Source organism: Oreochromis niloticus, linkage group LG1 (genome assembly GCF_001858045.2).
Source record: "Oreochromis niloticus isolate F11D_XX linkage group LG1, O_niloticus_UMD_NMBU, whole genome shotgun sequence".
Taxonomy (NCBI): domain Eukaryota; kingdom Metazoa; phylum Chordata; class Actinopteri; order Cichliformes; family Cichlidae; genus Oreochromis; species Oreochromis niloticus.
Window position 1 is genome coordinate 31,813,469 of NC_031965.2, and position 20,433 is coordinate 31,833,901.

Consider the following 20,433-nt stretch of genomic DNA (forward strand, 5'->3'; position numbering starts at 1 on the left):
ACTCAGAAGCTTTATTCATCTTTTACAAATTCTGTGGCCAATGTTGATGTTTAAATACATGACAAAAAAACAAAGAAACTGCTCTTACACTCCAGAACTTCAGCTTTAATTATTTATAGCATCAGCTGTAAATTTTCAAGCACACCTGACTGAGCTTTGGATAATAAATCAATGCATTAGTATCTGAACCTTTTCTATGTGGGTTTGTGCAGACAGCAGAATGTACAGTCCTTTAGTAAACAGACAAGTAACATAGAAATCTAGACTGTTGGAGAGAGTTGAAAGTTGAAGGCAAGAGAAAGTTGGCATTATGGAACAAATCAACACATGCTCTTGATTTGGACAGTTTTGTACAGACTTTAAACCTTAAGGCTCAAAAGGAATTGAGAATGTGTTTGATACACAATATTTAATAAACAGTGAAATGCTGGTTAGTGCCTTCATACTTCAGTAGTATTTAAGAGATTTTTGTGTAAATGCTCTGTACTTAAAAACTGAGCCATATCATTGGCATTTGTGGTGTTTGAAAAGTCAAACTGGTTTTTGATTCGGAGCACTTTTATAATGGTGCTGGAAGAAAGCATTTCTCAGAGGCTTTTATTTAACTGACTTTTTAAAAAAGTTATGTACTCTAGATGCAGTGCTGATATTATGTGTGTTGTAAATCAAGTCAAACTAGTCAAAGCAAGTATTATTTTAGGGAATAGGGGAAGTATTTCTTCTTAAAACCTCTGTGTCATGTCACAGTACATAGTTTTGTGATGAGTTTAAGTTTTTTATTTGAATAAAAGGAAGTGTGGGATCTTTTCTTGTTTATAAATATCACATGCCAGATATTCATCTCACCTGAGCCTTTATATGTAAAACATATTGTTGGACTCACAGATCATGTCCTGTCCTGTTGTGAATATTTGTGTCTTTGGGTTCAGGTGTTTGAAGGAGGACCCAGCTACTATGTCCTTACTCCAGCGAAGCTTGGACCCAGAGAAGACACTTGGTCTGGTGGATGTGCTTTACACAGCGGTGTTTGACATCAACAGGTGGAAGGAGAGAAAGTGAGTAGATGTTACTAATGACTAACTATTTCATTCCATGTTTTGACTGGCTAACACACATTTCTTTTCTCCTGTCCACAAAAGAGAGCAAGCCTTGCCCACTATTCAGATACAGCTACAGAGAGAGAGCCCAGACTATGGCAGCCCCACAGACTTGCCTCCAGGTACCAGCTCCAAGACTTCTAGTGGACTGCCCAAAACTATATCAAAGCTGACTTCCAAGTTCACAAAGAAAGTCTCATCCAGCTCAAATAGCGGAGGCAGTTTTTCCATCCCTAGTACTCCATCTCGCAGCATGCTAACAACCAGTAACTCTGAGGACAAGGCAAAAGGCCTGGGCCACAGTGATGGGAGGCTACAGAGCATCCTGCAGATGGGCAGCCTGCCTTGTACCTCTGACTCCACTCAACAAAACCAGCTGGCCAATGGTTCAGTTTCTGAGGACCAGGGGATGAACCTGCCCACAGACCAAGAGATGCAGGATGTCATTGACTTTCTCTCAGGATTCAACATGGGCAAATCCCAGCAAGCCTCACCCCTGGTCAAGAGGAGGAACTCTGTGGCTTCTGCTAATCCTGCTGAGCTGAAGCCCCCAAGTGGTCCTTCACAAGCCACCTCATCAATCTCTCACAGTGCCCTACAGCCTCCAGCTCAGACCCTGCCTCAGCCCCAGCCTCAGCCTCAACCTTCACAGCCAGTACAGAAGCAACAGCCTCAGCCTAATCCACAGCCGCCTCCCCCACAGCAACAACAGCCCCAGCAGCAGCAGCAACCCCCTCCTCCACCACCTCAGCAGCCCTCCCCACAGGCCCAGCACCTCTACTACCAGCACCTCCTGCAGCCCATCACTCAACAACAAGCACCTCCTCCACAGCTTCCTCCCCAGCAAACCCCACCCCAGGTCTTGCCACAACAAAGAGTGGCAAGCAAGTGGCTGGGCACTTCTGGGCAACAGCCTCCGCCACAAGGACCCCCAGCAGGGCTATCACCCCTAGGTCCCATTGGGCAGTGGGCATCATCTGGACTGCCAGACTTGAGCTCAGACCTGTACAGTCTGGGCCTGGTCAGCACCTACATGGACAGTGTCATGTCCGAGATGCTGGGTCAGAAACCCCAAGGACCTCGTAACAATACATGGCCCAACCGGGACCAGAGTGAGGGAGTGTTTGGAGTCCTGGGGGACACATTGCCCTTCGACCCAGCAGGTGATGTTTACCTTACAGTTTCCTCACTGAGTTTACATCCATATGAAACAGAGTGAACATTTATTTATATAAGAACAGCTCAACTGTTTAAGTTAAAAAGAAGGCAGACACTCAAATCCAGTATATGAAGAAGTTGAGAGCACAAAAGTCAGGATGAATAAATTCACCGTTTTTTTGTTACTTGCATTATGCATTTTGGTAGTGATATCCATTAACATACTATGTTCTTATTAAATAAACAAATAATGTTTATTGTGATGAGATGAGGGAACAAACCAAAGAGCCTTTTATTTAGTTTTCTTTCACTGGGTTAGGTTAAGTTTCAGCTAATCCTGCAGCATTGATGGCACTGACTTTCATTATTTTAAACCTCAGAGAAGTTTAGTAATGTCTCTAACACTTTGAAAGCTATAGCTGGAGACAAATGTTCAGGAAAGAGGTGTGGGTGGCCTGAGTCTCCCTACAGTACAATCAAGCTGAAACCATTAAGAAGATGGTAGTGTATCAAGCTGACTGTAAAAAGTTTTTAATTTAAATTCAAATCTTAATTGTGTCATAAAAGAAAATTAGCTTTCAAACATCAGTTGATATCAAAAATAAAGATGCAACTACCAGACAAATATTACTACAGTGCATAAAAGACACTCTAAGTCGATTAAATTGAGCAGATCTTTTTAAAACCTGAAGGGGGACATAAGACACCTGATATCAATATTGGTCAGGTAGGATGAGAAGTTTTCCCCTAAGTGTGGCTACAACTGTAAGTTGGTGATCTGCGCTGAATTTAGCTTGTGTCAGTTATATTTTTTTACAGTGCAGCACACTCTTTTGATTGCGTCGAGGCCCATTGTGCAGAGTTGACTTAAGGCTATTGTGATTTTTCTGCTATGGTAGACAGTCTGGCTGAACAGATTGAGCTCCAGGGAGCAAAAGAGAAAAGCTGAGGGTGTCAAACTCATAGTTGTGTTTATCCTCTCTTTCCACGCGCAGTTGGCTCGGACCCGGAGTTTGCACGTTACGTCGCCGGCGTCAGTCAGGCCATGCAGCAGAAACGGCAGGTACAGCACATCCGCCGCCCCAGCAACACACGCAGCAACTGGCCAATGCCTGATGAGCAGCACAGGACCTGGTCCCACCCAGAATACTTCAGCGAGGGGTTGGTACCCATACATCTGCTTTTACCACTCATCCACTGCCAGACAAGTTGACATTTTAGCATGTGTTCCACATAGGGATGTTTAAGAATATATAATGACCCTCAATCAACCACGCTATTTCAACTAGAATCAGAGTTAGGGGCCTTTTTATGATGCATGGTTTAGTTATTCAACCTATGCTGTTTCATTTATATGTGACAGAGATTCTAAAAATGCTTTTATGTTATTGGTTAAAAAACACCAATTCTACAAATAAATTACATTTTATATGTGTCTGTTACTATTTCAAAAACAGCTGGTCTTTGGTTCAACAGTACTAAAAAATACATTTTAAAACTTTGGGTATTCTGTTATCATTTTAACTCAAAAAATATCAATAAACAAATTGTAATAAAGTAATCATAGTCAGCATGTTTTTCATCCTTGTCCTTCCATGCTTCTATTTAAAACTGAACCCAAACAAACCTTTGTAGAAATGTAATACTTAAAAAAATGATAAATGGAAAGAAGCTGATACCATTGAGCTTTCTGATTACAAGCATGTCATTTATTTATAGTTGGGATCTGACCGATCAGTATTATATGTCAGTATTAGCTGTGTGCCAATCTATCTCTGTCAGCATTCATAATGGCTGATACGGTAAATGAAAAATTAAAGAAAAGAAACACTCTTCAACCATGTTATGAATATTGACTATGCATAGTTTGTCATAGTTAAGGTCATTCATGCACGTAAACCAGTGATAAGAACCGCACCAAATGTTAAGATAATTTCTTTATTTTTTGTATGTCAGAAAGCAAAAGATAATCAGTCAATCAACAAATGTCAGTATTGGTCTTAAAATTCTGTTACACTCGGTCTATTATAGGCAAAAATCTTAACATCAAACATTCAATAAAAACAAAGTATTTTTCTTATAACACAAACTGGTAGTGAGCTGTTTTTAGGAGGAGTCTTTTAGCAGCACTGCACTTACAGGGATTGATTTATAAGATTTTAGTGATTAGCTTTAAGGTTTGTTGTGACCAGGATTCAGATAGCATCTCAGAGCTGCTCTCCCCTGCCACTGTGTGCACAGCCTGAGGCAGATAAGAACCTTCTTGCTGTTGATGTCTCTGAATTTAAGATTAGCAGATCATGGTTCTGCTGTTGGAACACCTAAGCTCTGGATAAATCTGCCTGAGGAGCTGTTATCATCTTTTAGCTCAAACATTTGTTTCTACTGATATCATTCCTTTGATTGGCCAGCCATGGTTGCATTCCTGACATTGTTTTCACTTTGAGAGTCTGTGTCTGTGTGTGTGCGTGTGTCATTATGGCAGTGCTCCTGTGAGGCAACTACCACAAAGGTGTTTTTGAGGACTTTTAAAGGTGTTTTTTTTGTTCAATTAATTTAAATTATGTAAACAGCATCCACAAAGTCATTTAGGAAAAAAAAGACAAATACACTATACAAAATAAAGTAAAATGCAGTACAATATTGCTCTCTTCTATGATGTAGCCTTGACAAAATCATATACTCTTAACCACAGACTGTATTTAATAAATGGACTTTGCTTCCAGAGCCAAGAGCCCATGAAGTCAACAGTAAAGTGTTTACAGAGGTCAGGGCAGAGGGCTGTTTGCCCCATAGATTTTTATGAGACTGGAAGTCTTTTTGCAACCAACAAAGGTCACCCTCTAGTGGCCATTAGAAAGCATGCATGTATCAGCAACTTCACATTTCAAAGCCAAAAGCTGTAAATGACAGCAGTATGCAGCATCCTGCTGATTCTCAAATGTAACAAGTGCAGATTGGTTTTTATTTCTTGGTCCTGGTCAGTGCTTTGCTGTTTGAAGGGACGTCTGACTTTTAGTAGTTTGAGAACCAGCTTACTGATGGGTTTTACATATGGTACATTTGTTTTGTAATGTGAAAGCTTTCATTGTCGTGGGCACCGGCAAAGTTTTAAACTGTCAAACTGTGTCATGTGATGTTTTGATTATGTTATTAATTTGTCCAACATCAGCAATAAGTGAGGCATTTAGCATGTTTATCCTGGGTGCTCTTGTTTAATTCCACCCACATGTGACACAATATCCTGCTCCCGGATTAATCTGTGGAAGCAGATAGAAGTAAACAAGCCATCATTGCAGTTATGCAATCTCACTTTTAAACCCTATGCAAAAATGTATCAAAAGGATGTCACTTTCATGCAGCTTTTGCTTTGAATAAAGGCCGAGAGATACTGAGCTTTAAATTCATATGTTTAAGTTGTCTAATTTCATTGGTTTTGTTACATACAATTTTTAGTAGCTAATAGAGAAATTGCTAACACCTTCTCTGGTTGTGCCCACAGTGATGCTGTAAACAGTGGCTGGTCAGCCAATCAGGGGGACTCGGCCAGCTCTAGTGACGAGACATCTTCAGCCAATGGTGACAGTCTGTTCTCCATGTTTTCTGGGCCAGACCTGGTAGCTGCAGTTAAACAAAGGCGGTAAGTCTGAAAGTCATCCACTTGTGTTGAATGTCTTTATCTTGTTCTGTCTTCCTGGTTTGGTCATCGTGTTTATCTAAGTACAAATATCTGCTGCAGTTTAGCATTCATCAGATACTCTTTGTGAGTATGTTCAGTGTAGATTTCTCTGTCCTCAGGAAACACAGTTGTGGTGAGCCTGAGGTGTGCACTCTGCCTTCACCACCTCTCCATCACATCGGCGACGATAGCCAGGTAAAGTTTGAACCCCTCTGTGCCATTGAAATGTCACACTTCATTTTAAATTTACGCTGGACTAATTATGGATTCCTGTGTTTAAGAATGGTTTAGGAACTCCCCCAAAATAATAAATATGTCAACCGAATGTGAACAAACAGCTGCTATGACTTAGTCCTAAATGTCTAGGTATCAGCTGAACTAGGCCCAGATCATACTTTTATGCAATACCTGTTTGCACCACAGGATTGTGCAATGAGTCAGTGTAACATCTGTATAACCAGGCAGGTCATTAACGGTAACACACAGTGGATGTAGCCACCGTGACGTCATGGATTGGTTAGGGAAGTCCTATTATGAAGCGTTTTCAAGCAAGGGTAGAAACTGGCTCCAGAAGTGCATAATAGATTGCTGTGAAAATTCTCATGAAATCCTCCTTTCTGACTCTTGGAATTACCTGGATTTACAAAATGAGCTTAATATTCTGTTTAATATGATCTGAAAGTAGTGATTGAGATTATAAAGTCACCAGGAAAATACTTACTGAAGTCACAAATGTCAGATTAAGTCACATCCAATTCCTCTTCGCTCTCAAACCCAGACACTACATCTGTGTTTTACACACATACATTAAAAGATGACTGTTGAGAGAAAAATTGCAGTCTAGGAAAAGCCAAAACCTGTTGAGGAGATTGGGGTAGGGCTGTAATGAAAAGAGCAGGAGCACTGGTGAAATGCCGCCCCCTGGTGGGGAAGGTGTAGAAGCAGTTAGCGGAAGATGATTACAAAAACACCTTTAACCATTCCTACAATTTTTGATTGCATGTTGACTCGTCATGTTCCGGCCTCCTCCACAGGACAGCAAAACTAAAACTTGGCCTCCCAAAGCACCGTGGCAACACTCCACCCACACCAACACCATGCCCAATCCCAGCTCTTCCTTGTACCAGATGAACATCCCTCCTTCCTCCCAGTGGGGCGACTCCATGCCAATGCTCCAGTCTCCTGTGTGGTCTACTGCCAGCGACTGCTCCCCCTCCACCGGCATCTCCTCTGGTTTTCCGTTCACCCAGCAGCAGCAACAGCAGCAGCAGCAACAGCAGCAACATAAACCCATGACCAAGGGCTTTAAATCCTTCCCCGTCAAGCATGAGCACAGACCCTCCTACCTTCACCAGTACTGATCCCGATCTAATGTCTAACGAGTCCATGGTGAAGTGCCACAGAGGACCCGTAGCTCTGTTACATGAGCCACTGAGTGGGCCGAGCTACAGCCATTACACTCCACACCCAGCGAATTGGAAAATTTCAAAAGCCTCACAGGCGACGTAAAGTATACACACTGGCTCAACATTTTTTTGTATCTATATTTTTCCATGTCAAACATCCCCATCAGAAAAAGATGTATTTTGAAGTTTTTCAAACTGCCATGTTTTAACCATGAGGTGCGCGTGTCATGCTGGCAGCAGTTAGTCAGGTGGTCGTTTCTCTGTCTGTCGAGCAGAAATTTCCTCAGACAAGAGCTGGAGACGTGCACAGCCGTCACCCACTTGCTTCTGCAGCTAAAAGTGTGTGTGTGTGTGTGTGTGTGTGTGTGTGTGTGTGTGTAGAGAAGGGGATTACAAGGGGGCAGGGGCTTAAAATGCTCTCATTTTGCCCGTAATAAATATACTGTGTCTACATAGCTGTAACTGCCAAATCTCATGCAAGATGACCCAGAATACAGCTACCATCTACTGTTTCATAGCTTGTAAAATAGTGAAGTTGAAATATAAATATTTAGTACTTTTTATTAAGAGGCTTTGAGCAGGCTCAGCATAAATATAGTAAGTCACTGCAGAGGTGTAATTTGAGAGAAATACACTACTTTTTCAACAACTGACCAGAGTTAAGAGTTATAGCAGTAACTATGTGCCATGTTGGTATCGATAGCACTTGCAGAATATTATTTCCAACCAAAGCGTTGTTCGGAAGACGAATGGTGCTGAAGAGATGAGAGGCAGTCTGAGATTATTGATCAACATGAAGTTAAACACCCTATTGGATGTGAGCATTAGGGAACATCTTCATTTCCTCTTCTCTAATTGGCAGTTGTTGGCTCCAGATTGACACTAACTCCCATAAACCTAACGTTTCTTCTTTGTTTAATAATACAATATTTTTTGTGTACAATTATTGACAGTATTAATCTTATTTTTGTATTTTCTTACATGTTATACCATACTGTATGTTAGTATTCCTGCAGACATATTACATAAAACATTATTTTCCACCTCCCAATATGTGAAAAAAGCACATGTTTTTCCTACAGAGTTTAACTACAGCATCGATCTATAAAGGTTACCAAATATGCCATGCTAAACACTAAAACATTGTGTAACGAGGGTGGGTTTTTTGTTGTTGTTGTTTTGTTTTTTTCAAGCCCTTGTTTCCTCGGTTCCTATGGCAGTGGGCTGTATTTAAAAGCCCAGAATGTTATCTTTTTGTGATGTTTGCGGATGCCAATGTTGCCTGTATTTATGAAATGACACCATGTTTTCAGAAAACTAACATACTTAACATGTTTACAGAGAATTGTTTGCTGTATATACATATAAATATATATCTTTTTATAGTTAATGTGCTTTGCACAATCAAGATATAGGGTTTGTTGCTTTTTGTCTGTGTTATCTCCCTAACTGTTGCAGCCTTTTTTAAGACATCAGTACAGACCTTGGACTGTAACTGTTAGCTTCTCAGCTGTGTCAAATGGTTTACTAGTGGCTTCTAAAAAAAACACAAAAAAAGAGAAAAATAATAATAAAAACATGTTGCCCTGATAGAAGATATGAAGGGGGGCTGCTTGGCTTATGTTGCTTATTGTTCTCTTGAGCTGGCAACTGAATCTTTCCAAGTGTACCAGCAATGCAAAAAATGAATAAAAATAACTAGCAATTCAAAATGCTGTTGTTTTGTTTTGTTTTTTCTTGGTCTTTGTTTTTTAAACATAAGTTTAACTCTCTTGCTGGTTTTCATTTTTTCCTCCCTCTTACTTCACCTATCGTCTGCTTTTTATCTGGGTCTGGATTACAGGGACAGCAGTCTAAACAGAAGCCCAGACCTCCCCCTTCACAGCTGAGTGCTCCAGCGCCAAATGGGGGGAACACGGCCATTCCTAAGCCAGACGAAAGATATAATCTCTCCAGCATCTCCTGGTTCTGCCCCAGGGCCTCTTTCCTGTGCTGTGTACACAACACCTCGAATGACTCCTTTTGATTCTCAATCTTCCTCAAAAACTAAAATAAACTACTGCAAGACACAAAACAAGACAAGGAAGCTTTCTTAATCGAGATACAGTTGACCCTCAAAATTTGCGGAGGTTACGTTCTTGTGAAAAACTGCAAATTCTGGATGTGGTTAAAAAAAAGCCTTTTTTTTTTTTTTTTAAATTTAGGGTTAGTTTAAACCCTAAATATGCTTTTGTGTGGCATCTTAGGGCTTTAAGAACAAAACGAAAAACATACAGATAGCTACACGCAGTGATGCTGGACCATCTGCCAGAGATGCAATAAGGAGAGATGAAATACGCTCTCGGATTGGCTACTTTCTGCCTCTGAATGGTATCTCACCATCTCAAAGATTTCCTCTGAAACAAAACTGCAACTTTGTGGGGGGTATACTGTAGCTGTGCTGGTAGTTTCTGTATAATGTAACTTGGATATATGTAGGTGTGGTTGCTTTCAAGTTGTAGCTCAAGTCCTCAGAGAGGAAAGAAAAACAGGTGTCTTCTAAACCAGAGTGATAAAAGATGCTCCTGCTGAAAACATTTAAGTGGATGTGAACTCTACACCTCAGGTTTACTATAACTGCAAGCCCTTGTGAAACCCTACGCCTGATGTGCCCATTCCTTATAAATTTAAGTACCTAGTGCTGTTAACACACCTTTCACAGATATGAATGCTGAGGAAGGTGTTGGGTTGAGTATAGGTTCTACAGATTCTGCAGAAGAATAATTCAGGCATAACAGGGTAATAGTGTGAATCAATACAATATAAAATCTGAATAGACAAAAAGCACTCGTGACTAGTGTAAATAAAATAGTAAATATAATTTAATATCCATTTGAGTTAGTAAAATTTTATTTTGTTTCCAATTTTGTCTGCAGATATCCAGCTCATGACCCTGAAATGGTTTACGTCACTGAAAACAGTTCATACTGAACACAGTTCTTTGTTATGAGATCATTCTCGACTGGCAGGGTGCTTTGAGAGGGCATTTTCTGCCAAGGCTAGAGACCTTTTTTCCTGACAGATAACAGGAGGTGGATCCTCTGCTTCCTTTGTCCATATCTCCAAGTTTTGTGAACTCCACCTTGGCAGTTTCTGTATAATTATGCTGTCAAATGACCACAATCACATGCTTCTGAGGAAGAATGCAGCTGTCACAGAAACTGCAATCAGCTGCCCTCTGTGTGCCCATTCACAGCTGCTGCTGAAGCCGATGTGTCATTAGATGTGGACTAGAAACGAAGACAATAATAGAGCATTAGAAACAAGCCACCTCCATCCTCATTATTACTGCTGCTTCTGTGTCTGGTGTGTGTTTACATTTGATGTGGAAGCTGCACTGTCCAGACTTGCATCAGCTATGGTTGCCAGGTAGACAATGTTGCGATGCAGAATCTGTTGGTATCTGTTGGGAAATGGAAAAAAATAAATAACACCACTATGATGTCAATCAGCAGCATTAGTGGAGGAGAGGTTTGTGTAACTTACTGCACACACTCCACCGCGCGTCCTTTCTGCATGTACTCTGTAATGCATCTGATCAGCTGATCGTTTTCATCCAGTAACTGGAACAAAGCAGAGAATCCGGCAGGACCAGTGAGAAATTTAGAGAGTGTAAAGCCACTTACAGCAAAAAAATAACAAAGGTTTTCACAGAGTATTGAACCATGTTAAGAGGCCCTACTACAACCACTTTTAACATTTTTATCTAAACCTGTCACCGGGACAAGTCCGTATAAAAAGTCTACAGCCAAATGCGATAAGGTTACCAATTTTGCCCCCAAACAAGGGTGAACGTATTAACTTGCTAGCAAGCTAATTGCTAATCCAAGAACGATCGATTCATAAAAGCAAGGTAAAAGCTTCTAAAATATACGTTCCTGGTGTCTTACCCTCTGTATCGTCTCTTGGTTGACTGTAGCTTTTCCTCTTAGTTTCTTTGGTACAAACACAATCGACATGTTTAATTTAATCCTACTACAACGATTCCGCTTTTACTGCGCCAGCTGACCGGAGAGCTTCTTCTTCGTGGGACGTATTACGTTCGACTCACACACGGGGGACGAGGGAAACGTCAGGGGCGGGAACCGACCAAAGATGATATATACAGAAAGATGGAGCACTCCATTGCTTCGAAGGCTGAACGATAGATTAAAGAAGCTTGTTTCCGCCACTGAAAAGAGTCTTTTTTTGCCATCCATGTGTAAAAAAAAAAAAAAAAAGCGACGTACTATCGCATTGTTTTAAAAATTAATAAGATAACCTAAAAATTGTAGTTTTTAAGTCGAACTTTAAATAAATTAATTGAAATTTTGACGTAGGAATCCCCAAGTTTGTTGCAAGTTTCGATAGATTAACAATAAACTGGGGAGGAACTGTCAGGTGTCAGCTTGATAAAGATGTCTTTCGCGTGCATGTATGTGTATTTGCATATACACTCATTTGATTAGGTATGCCTGATCCACTGCTTGTTTACCAAATATCTAACACACACACACACACACACACACACACACACACAGCAACCAAAACCATTTTCAAACGTTTCTCACCAATTTAAGAGCAAAAAAACACATTTCACCATGTCATGTGAAATATATGAAGGGAGCATTTTGGGAAACCACTACAAGGTAGAGGCTTACCTTGGAGAAGGCACCTTTGGTCTCATAACCAAATGTTAAAATACAAAAAACAACAAAACCGTGGCTATTAAAATCAACAAGACCTGAAATTTTGCAACAGGCAAAATTGGAAATTTTTATCCTGGAGGATTTTTAATCCTGGATGCCGATACCTGCAACATTGTTAAGTGGAACGACTCTTTCTTCCACGGGGAGCGCATGTGCTTAAATTTTGAACTGCTTGATCAAAACCTGTGGGACTACATAAAAGGATCGGAATTACCAGGGTCTTCCCATAGGAGAACTGAAGCCAATTTTACATCAGCTATCAAATGCTTTGTACCACATAGGTTCCCTGGGAATACTGCATGCTGATCTCAAACCTGGAAACATAACAGTTGTCAACCGCCATGAGTCTCTCGTCAAAGTCAAAGTTATTGACTTTGGCCTGTGTCTGCAGTGATTCCTGGTACCATTGTGCAGATGATTTGGTATAGAGCACCCGAAGTTATGCTTCATATTCCATATAATGAAGCAATTGACATGTGGTCTCTGGGCTGGTAGCTGTGGAGCTTGCTACAGGGGTGCCACTCTACCCTGGGAAAATGGATTATGATGTTTTGAAATTCGCTATAGAAACTCAGGGCCAGCCACCAGATTATATTCTAGACTGTGGCATGGCCACAGAATATTATTTCAGAAAAGACGACCACAGCGAACAGCGCTGGACATTTAAGACAGAAGAACAATTTCAGTATGAGACAGGATACCAATCCAAGGACACTCGAAATATAACACTTCAGCACCTTGATGACCTCAAACAAGTAATCACAGTTAGAACAGGACCTGAAAGTGGCACAGATTTATTGGTCAGCCTGATTAAACGAATGTTGGCCTTGGATGCAAACCAGCGCATCAAACCCTTGGAGGTTCTCAAGGATCCCTTTTTTGACCCTGGCCTGAGAGTTCCTCCTGCATTGAAATGAGGAGCAGAGGAGGACAACCGTCTCCAGCAGTGCTTCTTTGACCCCAGACAAAAGTGATAAAACCACAAGCAGGAGTTGGAAAAGGCAATCAACAGCTTTTCTCTCCACTGTCGCTAAATGCTTGCTCATAGGGAATCCTCTGATGGTTGGAGTGGCCAATGCTGTAGGACAGGGGTCTCAAACTCCAGTCCTCAAGAACTACTGTGCATTACAGAAGTTCTTGAGGACTGGAGTTATAGAGACTCCTTAAAAACAACAACAACAAATATGGTCTTGAACTTGGGTACAATTTTGGTGAAAATCCATTAAGTAATCACTGTGTCAAGTTCATAGCAATATTCAAAGCTGAGCAGCAGACACCTTACCATCAATCCTTCAATCAGACCTCAAACACCATGTTAACACAGGTAAATTGGATACAAGTTAATTAAATAAACCAGCTTTAAGCATCAACTAAGTGTTGTTTGTAATTCTTCAAAAATACCCTTCAGCTTCCTAGTAGACAAACTGTCATGGTCCTGGGTGTAGTGACCCAGGGTTCGTATGTTTTTGAGTTTTGTTAATATTCCAGTGTCAGTCATGTTTTTTGTAGTCTTTATGGCTTTTGTGCTTATGTATAGTTTTTTTTGTCTTTAGGGTTCTGTCTCAGTGTCTTCCCTGTCTTTCCGTGTTTCATGTTCCCTCTTCGTCTCTCCAGTCAGTAATGTCCCCGTGTTTGTTTCTCCACCCTGTTCTCAGTGTTAAGCTTGTGTGTCTTTGTCCGCTTCTCCATAGTTGTCATGCTTCCTGTTTTATGTTGATAGTCCTTGTCCTGCATTCGGCTCATTTGTCTCGTTATGTCAGATTAGTCCCCAGCTGTGTTCCCACCTGTTCCATCTTCTCGTTATCCTACCTGTGTATTGAAGTCCTTAGTCTCCCTCTGCTTGTTGTTGTGTTCTCCACGTTAGCTGTGGGCCCTTTTCTCGTCATGTCTTATCTGCTTTTGCTAGGTCAGGTCTTATACTCCAACTTTACATTATTTGTCCTGGTTTGAGTTTTTATTTATTTTTGTAGTGTTCATGTATTTTGTTTTCAGTTCATTTTTGCCAGCAAATAAAAGCTGCTGCTTTAAGGTCTCTGTCTCAGAGTCCTGCTTTTGGGTCTAATCCCTGCCTGCTACACAGCTTACCATGACAAAAACCTGTGGTATAAATGTGATCCTCTCAAATGAAATCCTCTCATTTTCAGAAAAGTTAACCTCTCGCCTTGAAGTCAGTGTCACTGAGATTTAAACTTATCTGAGACTTTTAGTACATGTAACCATGGTATTGATTTAAAAATTCTACATTGTCTTGTCGTGTAAGTTGTCTTGAGTTATTACATTCACAAACTTGGGTGTACGGTGTACATTTTAGGACATCCTCAGGTCTCAGGAAAAAAGTCGTCAGATCTCAGACAAAAAGCTGTCAGGTCTCAGACCACAAAAGGTCAGGTCTCAGGAAAAAAGTTCTCAGGTCTCAGACAAAAAAAATGTCAGGTCCCAGGTGTCAGACAAAAAAAATGTCAGGTGTCAGGAAAAAAGTCATCACGTCTCAGGTGTCAGAGAAAATAATGTCAGGTCTCAGGAAAAAAGTTGTCACATCTCAGGCAAAAAAATGTCAGGTCTCAGGTCTCAGACAAAAATTCATCAGGTCTCAGGAAAAAAGTCGTCAGGTGTTTAGCTTCCGGGTAACAAAGAAATGACATCATTCACATAGATTACTGATTGGTGGCGCTAACTCGAAATTTCGAGTTTTCTCAAAATTTTGAGGTAATAACTCCAAATTTCAAGAAAATAACAAAATTTCGAGTTATGGATCCTTTTATTTATTTTTTAGTGGCAGAAACGGGCTTACCATTAACTCAAAATTTCGATTTATGGATCTTTTTATTTATTTTTTGTGGCGGAAACGGACTTACCATTAACTTGAAATTTCGAGTTATGGATTCTTTTATTTTTTTGTGTGGTGGAAACGGGCTTACCATTAACTCAAAATTTCGAGAAAATAACTCGAAATTTTAACTTATGGATCCAGGATTTTATGGATTTTGTCTGAGACCTGACTTTTTTTTGTCTGACACCTGACGACTTTTTGTCTGAGACCTGACATTTTTTTTTGTCTGAGACCTGACGAGTTTTTTCCTGAGACCTGACATTGTTTTGTCTGAGACCTGAGACCTGAGACCTGAGGACTTTTTGTCTGAGACCTGATAACTTTTTTCCTGAGAGGGAGGATGTCCTAAAATGTACACAGTATTGGTGTCCACAGCGACCGGCTACATAGCAAACTTCTTTTAGATAAAGATTACAACACACACATAACAAAATACTACCCTTTTTGACAACACTATTTTGATTTTATTTAATGTAGTGCAAAAAAGAAAACAAAACAAAAAAATAAATAATGTATATACTACATACTATATAAATTCTTGTGTTACTGATCCTCTGGTGCAGCTTAGCAGGGGTACATGGTCTATGTCAACACATAGGCGAAGACTAAGACTTCAGATTTTCATGGCATTTGTCAAACTCAGACACATATTTGTTTGAAATAACTTGCAGATTTTTCACATAACATGGAGGACAGACTTTGTCCCTCATCATTTCCGCTGGACAAATTTTATAAGGTGGTCTTTTATGTGAACATGACACACATTTTCTGCGCCCATACAATAAAAGAGATGAATGACAGTGAGGTCAATCCATCAAACGTTGTTGCCCACATGGATCTAAAACAGGAAACATTATATTCAAATAATTTCTGATCTTTCCAGCTCCTTGTTCTAATCCTTTTAGTTGGATTCGATTGGAATTATTTAAATGTTCTTTGTTTGATCAGTTTAATCGGTTTTCATGATCTCTGGAATTAAAAGTTACACTACGCTAAATTAAATCAGGTATATATGTATTTGGGGTGGCACGGTGGTTAGCACTGTTGCCGCACAGCAAGAAGGTCCTGAGTTCAATTCCACCATCAGGCCGGGGTCTTTCTGTGTGGAGTTTGCATGTTCTCCCCGTGTTTGCGTGGGTTCCCTCCGGGTACTCCGGCTTCCTCCCACCGTCCAAAGACATGCAGCTTGTGGGGATAGGTTAATTGGATAATCGAAATTGTCACTAGGAGTGAATGTGAATGTGAGTGTGAATGGTTGTCTGTCCCTGTGTGTTGGCCCTGCGACAGACTGGCAACCTGTCCAGGGTGTACCCCGCCTCTCGCCCTATGACAGCTGGGATAGGCTCCAGCGCCCCCCGCGACCCTGAAAAGGATAAGCGGAAGCGAATGGATGGATGTATTTGGTTAATTAGCAACCAAGGCTTAATGTCTGTTTGGTACAATTCTAGCAAGTACTTGGAAAACAGAGCTTTTCATCTAGTGTATAATTCTCGTTTTGAACAGGGCTATTCTAAATATTATTGTGTGGATGCCCTAAAGGGCTTCCACACTATTGTTTTCCTGTTTCTCTTTATTCTTTATTATTCCTGTTGCTTCCGTACGTTTTTCGGCACTTAACTACTCCTCCAGTTTTCAGCCGATTTTCTCAGTTCAAACTCTAAACTGTTCTGCCCTTTCTGCTAATTCCAGCTATGACTTTTGGTGTTTATTACTCTTATACTTTTTAAAATATTACACTTTTTTCCTTTAATTTGTCCCATTGAAATGAATGGGAAACTTCCACAATTCTGCTAAAACTTGCTTGTCTTTCAAACTTAACTACGTTCTCATGCTTTCACCTAGAAACTCCATTCAAACTTTAAAATGTTCTCAGATTATTGGGCTATTCCTGTCTGATTCAGCTTTTTCAGATCTTCTACCGTTTTAATCTTATCTCTCTTTAAGTTTTCAGTTGCAAAATTGTGATTTTTCAGAAAATACATGCGTTGCTATGGTTGCTATGCAATTAAGTCAGAGTGAGTGCTGGTCCGTTCTGAATTTTCTCTTCATGTCTAAACAACTTCTTGCTACTCGCTCAATTTCCACTCAACCCCCACAAATTATACATCAAAACGTAGGTATTTTTGCTGGCTTTCAGAAAATGTCACTATCTTTATTGTGAGATTTACCGTTTTTTCGCAATTTGCCTCGGAGTGACACAAGGTCTGACAACTCCCCATTCAAAGTCTATGGGGAGGTTTTGAAATTCAGAGCTGAAATTCTGAAACGGGAGGCATTTTCAAATCGCCATATCTCTTTAACAAAGCAAAGTTAGGACATGAGGCTTGTGCCAATATATCTTCAGACACTGCTGACTCTCACAGTGGAAGCAGTTTTTACAATTATCTTACCGTTAAGCAATGAATTACGTTTGTTTGAGGGGTGGAAATCTGTCCTTCTCTCAGTCTTCAAACTCTGGAAATGAAGCCGTTTCTTCTCTCGTCATATCTCCGCGACGGAGGTAGAACGAGCTATGAAAATCGCAGTCAAAATACACCAAAGTCCGCTGATTCACCCAGTACAAGAATTATGCTGCTAGCCCTCCTAGTTTTTGAGTTACACGACGTTTTGTAACTCCAAAAAACGGCGTTTTTCGCCTCTCACCCGATCTATTTTCTGACTGCCCAAGTATCTGTCTTTCAGACCGCCGCCCCCTTTCCAGGTGGCGCAATCAGTAATGACACGGCTCTGCAGCTCAAAGGTCGTGGGTTCAATCCCACCTTGGTCCACGTTTTTTTTTTTTTCACTACAAATTTATACACTATCACAGACCTGTAATTTATATTGCTAATTTATTACAATTCTGCAAAGTTTTATGATTTTAGCAGCTTTTCTAATATGGACCTCAGATTCTTGTTAACGCTCCATGGCAGAAACAAGTACACAGCCTGATGAAGCAGACTGAGGCAGTACCTCTGATTGGTGAATTTGAGCAGAACCAGGTTGTTCTTTCATTTCATTTCTTTATTTATTTCACACATGGTTCAACAGTGTTTCTTTTTCTACATACAGAACCTTCTGCCTCTTTTCAGTAGAAATTCTGCTCATTCACCTCATCTCTTGTGTTGGAGTGCCCTCTTGTGGCGCCTTTTGGGTAGTGCCTTAGTAAACGTGAACACTGCAAAGAAGTGGTATCAGACTGGTTTGTAGTGGAGGAATTTGTTGCCAGTTTCTTTCATCTTTAATCGGTATTCATGTTGTAATGTAGTAGTACCACAATATGGCAGAAACACTATGTTTTGGCACAAATACTTTGATTTGCTATACTTTACCTTCTTCACCCCTGTAGGAAAAATTTTCATTTTTTTCACCCCTTTTCAGCACAAATTCCAGCTTTTTTGGCTGTTTTCAGAAAAACAAAACTCTTTTCAGCAGAAACTCTGCTGATTCATCTCTTTTCAGCGCAACTTATTGCTTCTTTACCTCTTTTCTGCAGAAATTCTGCTGATTCACCTCTTTTCTGCAAAATGTTCAGCTTTTTCACCTCTTATCAGCACAAATCTCAGCTGTTTTCAGAAAAAAAACTCTTTTGACCAGAAATTCTGCTGATTCATCTCTTTTCAGCGCAACTTATTGCTTCTTTACCTCTTTTCTGCAGAAATTCTGCTGATTCACCTCTTTTCTGCAAAATTTCCAGCCTTTTCACTTCTTCTCAGCACAGTTCTCAGCAGCTTCTGCTCATTTAGCAACATTGTCAGTTGCTCCATCTCTGGTTTTTGAGAGAGTGAGTTTAGCTCAGTGAGATGAGCAGCTGCCTTTAGACCAGCAGGGCCAGGTTCGAATCCTGCTCAAGGCGACATGTTTTTTTTCACCACCATGCAACTTTTTGCAACTTTTCATCTTTTTCAGCTTTTCAGCAGACAGCTTCAGCGTTAAGGCATCCACACAGCATTTTCGCAGGAAATGCAAATTTTTCTAGTTTTGATTTAACTTCTGATTTTTGCCTATTTAGAATTGTAGTTTAAAGATTTTCTTAATTGCTTAAGTCTCAGTGAAATTAAAATACGTTTTCCAAGTGATAATCCTTCTTTCCGGAATGGACTTTTATCTTGTGCTATAGGCTACACTATGTACACTACCGGGCAAAAGTTTTAGAACACCCAAATTTTTCCAGTTATTTATTGCAATTCAAGTCGTTCAAGTCCAATGAATAACTTGAAATGGTACAAAGGTAAGTGGTGAACTTTCTCTGTCTGCATAAAAGCAGTGGTTGAACACACTGTGGTACCTCACCCTTGTGAGCATCAGTTGAACAGTAGTGTGTATTGCAGAAAGCATTGTGTTGCTACAAAAATGGCAAGAAAAAGGCAATTAACAATGGAAGAGAAACAGATCACCATAATACTTAAAAATGTAGGTCTTTCCGACATTTTGTGTGATAGGTGGCTCACAGGACAACAGCTTCAAGCATAATAGTGATTGCAGAAAGCAAGTCTCAGTTTCAACTGTGAAGGGAAGACTTCGGGCTCCAGGTTTGACAGGAAGAGTTGGAGCAAGAAAGCCATTGCTAAGATGTCAGAATAAGACAGAGAGGCTTGCCTGGGCCATGAAACACCACCATTGGACTACTGAAGACTGGAAGAAGGTATTATGGACTAATGAATCAAAATTTGAAATCTTCAGTTCATCACTCAGGATCTTTGTACACTGTCGGGTAGGTGAAAGGATGGTTCCACTGTGTGTGGCACCAACTTTCAAACATGGAGGAGGAAGTGTGATGCTCTGGGGGTAGCCATGACGATCTTTTGATTTTATCACCATCTTCTGGAGCGCTGCAGTGTAACACGCAATGTGGACCTAAGAGCTTGAAAAAGAAGGAAACTGGACTTGTATAAATCTGCAAAGATGTTTCATCTCTCATTCAAGAGACAAAGATGGCCATTTCCTGGTTGTGGGAATAATGTTTAAATTGTAGATTATCCTTTGTTTTATTCTTTATGCTGCTGTAGTAGTCATTTTAATTGCAAGATTAATTACTTTCCAAAAAAGTCATATTACCTCAAATCTATCAAACTGACAGAATCTGAATTTAAATCAGTAGTTTCTGAAACAGCCCAGAGGTTCTATATATTTGATATCTACCTAATCAAGTGAGCAGTGTGTGTGTGTGTATATTCTTTTATTATGAATTATTTTTTTTAAATTTGATCTTTTATTGACCATCGTGCCAAGGAAAAACAAATCTGCATGTGAGTCGTGCATATTTGCTGTCAACCATTTTTGCTATTAATTGCTTAATAATGCTAATTTCTGTGCAATAATAATGTAAAGATTCCAAACATGTATCAAATATGAGAAACTTTGTGTTAAGGGGTTACTGCTTTGTGTTAACCCAATTTTTTAATGTTCTAATAGGCAAGTTCTTTAAAAACGTGACCTTACAGACTGTGTCCATGAGTGTGTACAGGAACTTGTGCAACAAAGGATGACCTAGGTGCAACTCGCAGCAGGATTTCTGAGAAAAATGTAGGGTCACATGGAAAACAAAACCAAGACA

The 20,433-nt window shown here is 40.2% G+C and overlaps 2 protein-coding genes across 4 annotated transcripts in view; one reads left to right on the forward strand and one right to left on the reverse strand.

Moving 5' to 3' along the window:
* Positions 1–9,052, forward strand: part of garre1 (granule associated Rac and RHOG effector 1) — a 40,756-nt gene extending 31,704 nt beyond the window's left edge. For all 3 annotated transcript variants that reach the window (XM_019360532.2, XM_019360523.1, XM_025907642.1), the window contains 6 exons: positions 930–1,055; positions 1,140–2,260; positions 3,251–3,416; positions 5,758–5,895; positions 6,054–6,129; positions 6,969–9,052. In XM_019360532.2, coding sequence (XP_019216077.1) covers positions 930–1,055; positions 1,140–2,260; positions 3,251–3,416; positions 5,758–5,895; positions 6,054–6,129; positions 6,969–7,295 — 1,954 coding nt within the window. In that variant the 3' untranslated portion in view covers positions 7,296–9,052. The remainder of the gene's footprint in view (positions 1–929; positions 1,056–1,139; positions 2,261–3,250; positions 3,417–5,757; positions 5,896–6,053; positions 6,130–6,968) is intronic.
* A 1,131-nt stretch (positions 9,053–10,183) lies between these two features.
* On the reverse strand, positions 10,184–11,452 carry ss18l2 (ss18, like 2). Its single transcript, XM_003437552.5, has 4 exons — positions 11,270–11,452; positions 10,866–10,942; positions 10,698–10,782; positions 10,184–10,609 (listed from the first exon to the last, which is right to left on the reverse strand). Exons 1-4 carry the CDS (start codon positions 11,336–11,338, stop codon positions 10,547–10,549), a joined length of 294 nt encoding a protein of 97 aa, XP_003437600.1. The 5' UTR covers positions 11,339–11,452; the 3' UTR covers positions 10,184–10,546.
* Between the last annotated feature and the right edge of the window lie 8,981 nt (positions 11,453–20,433).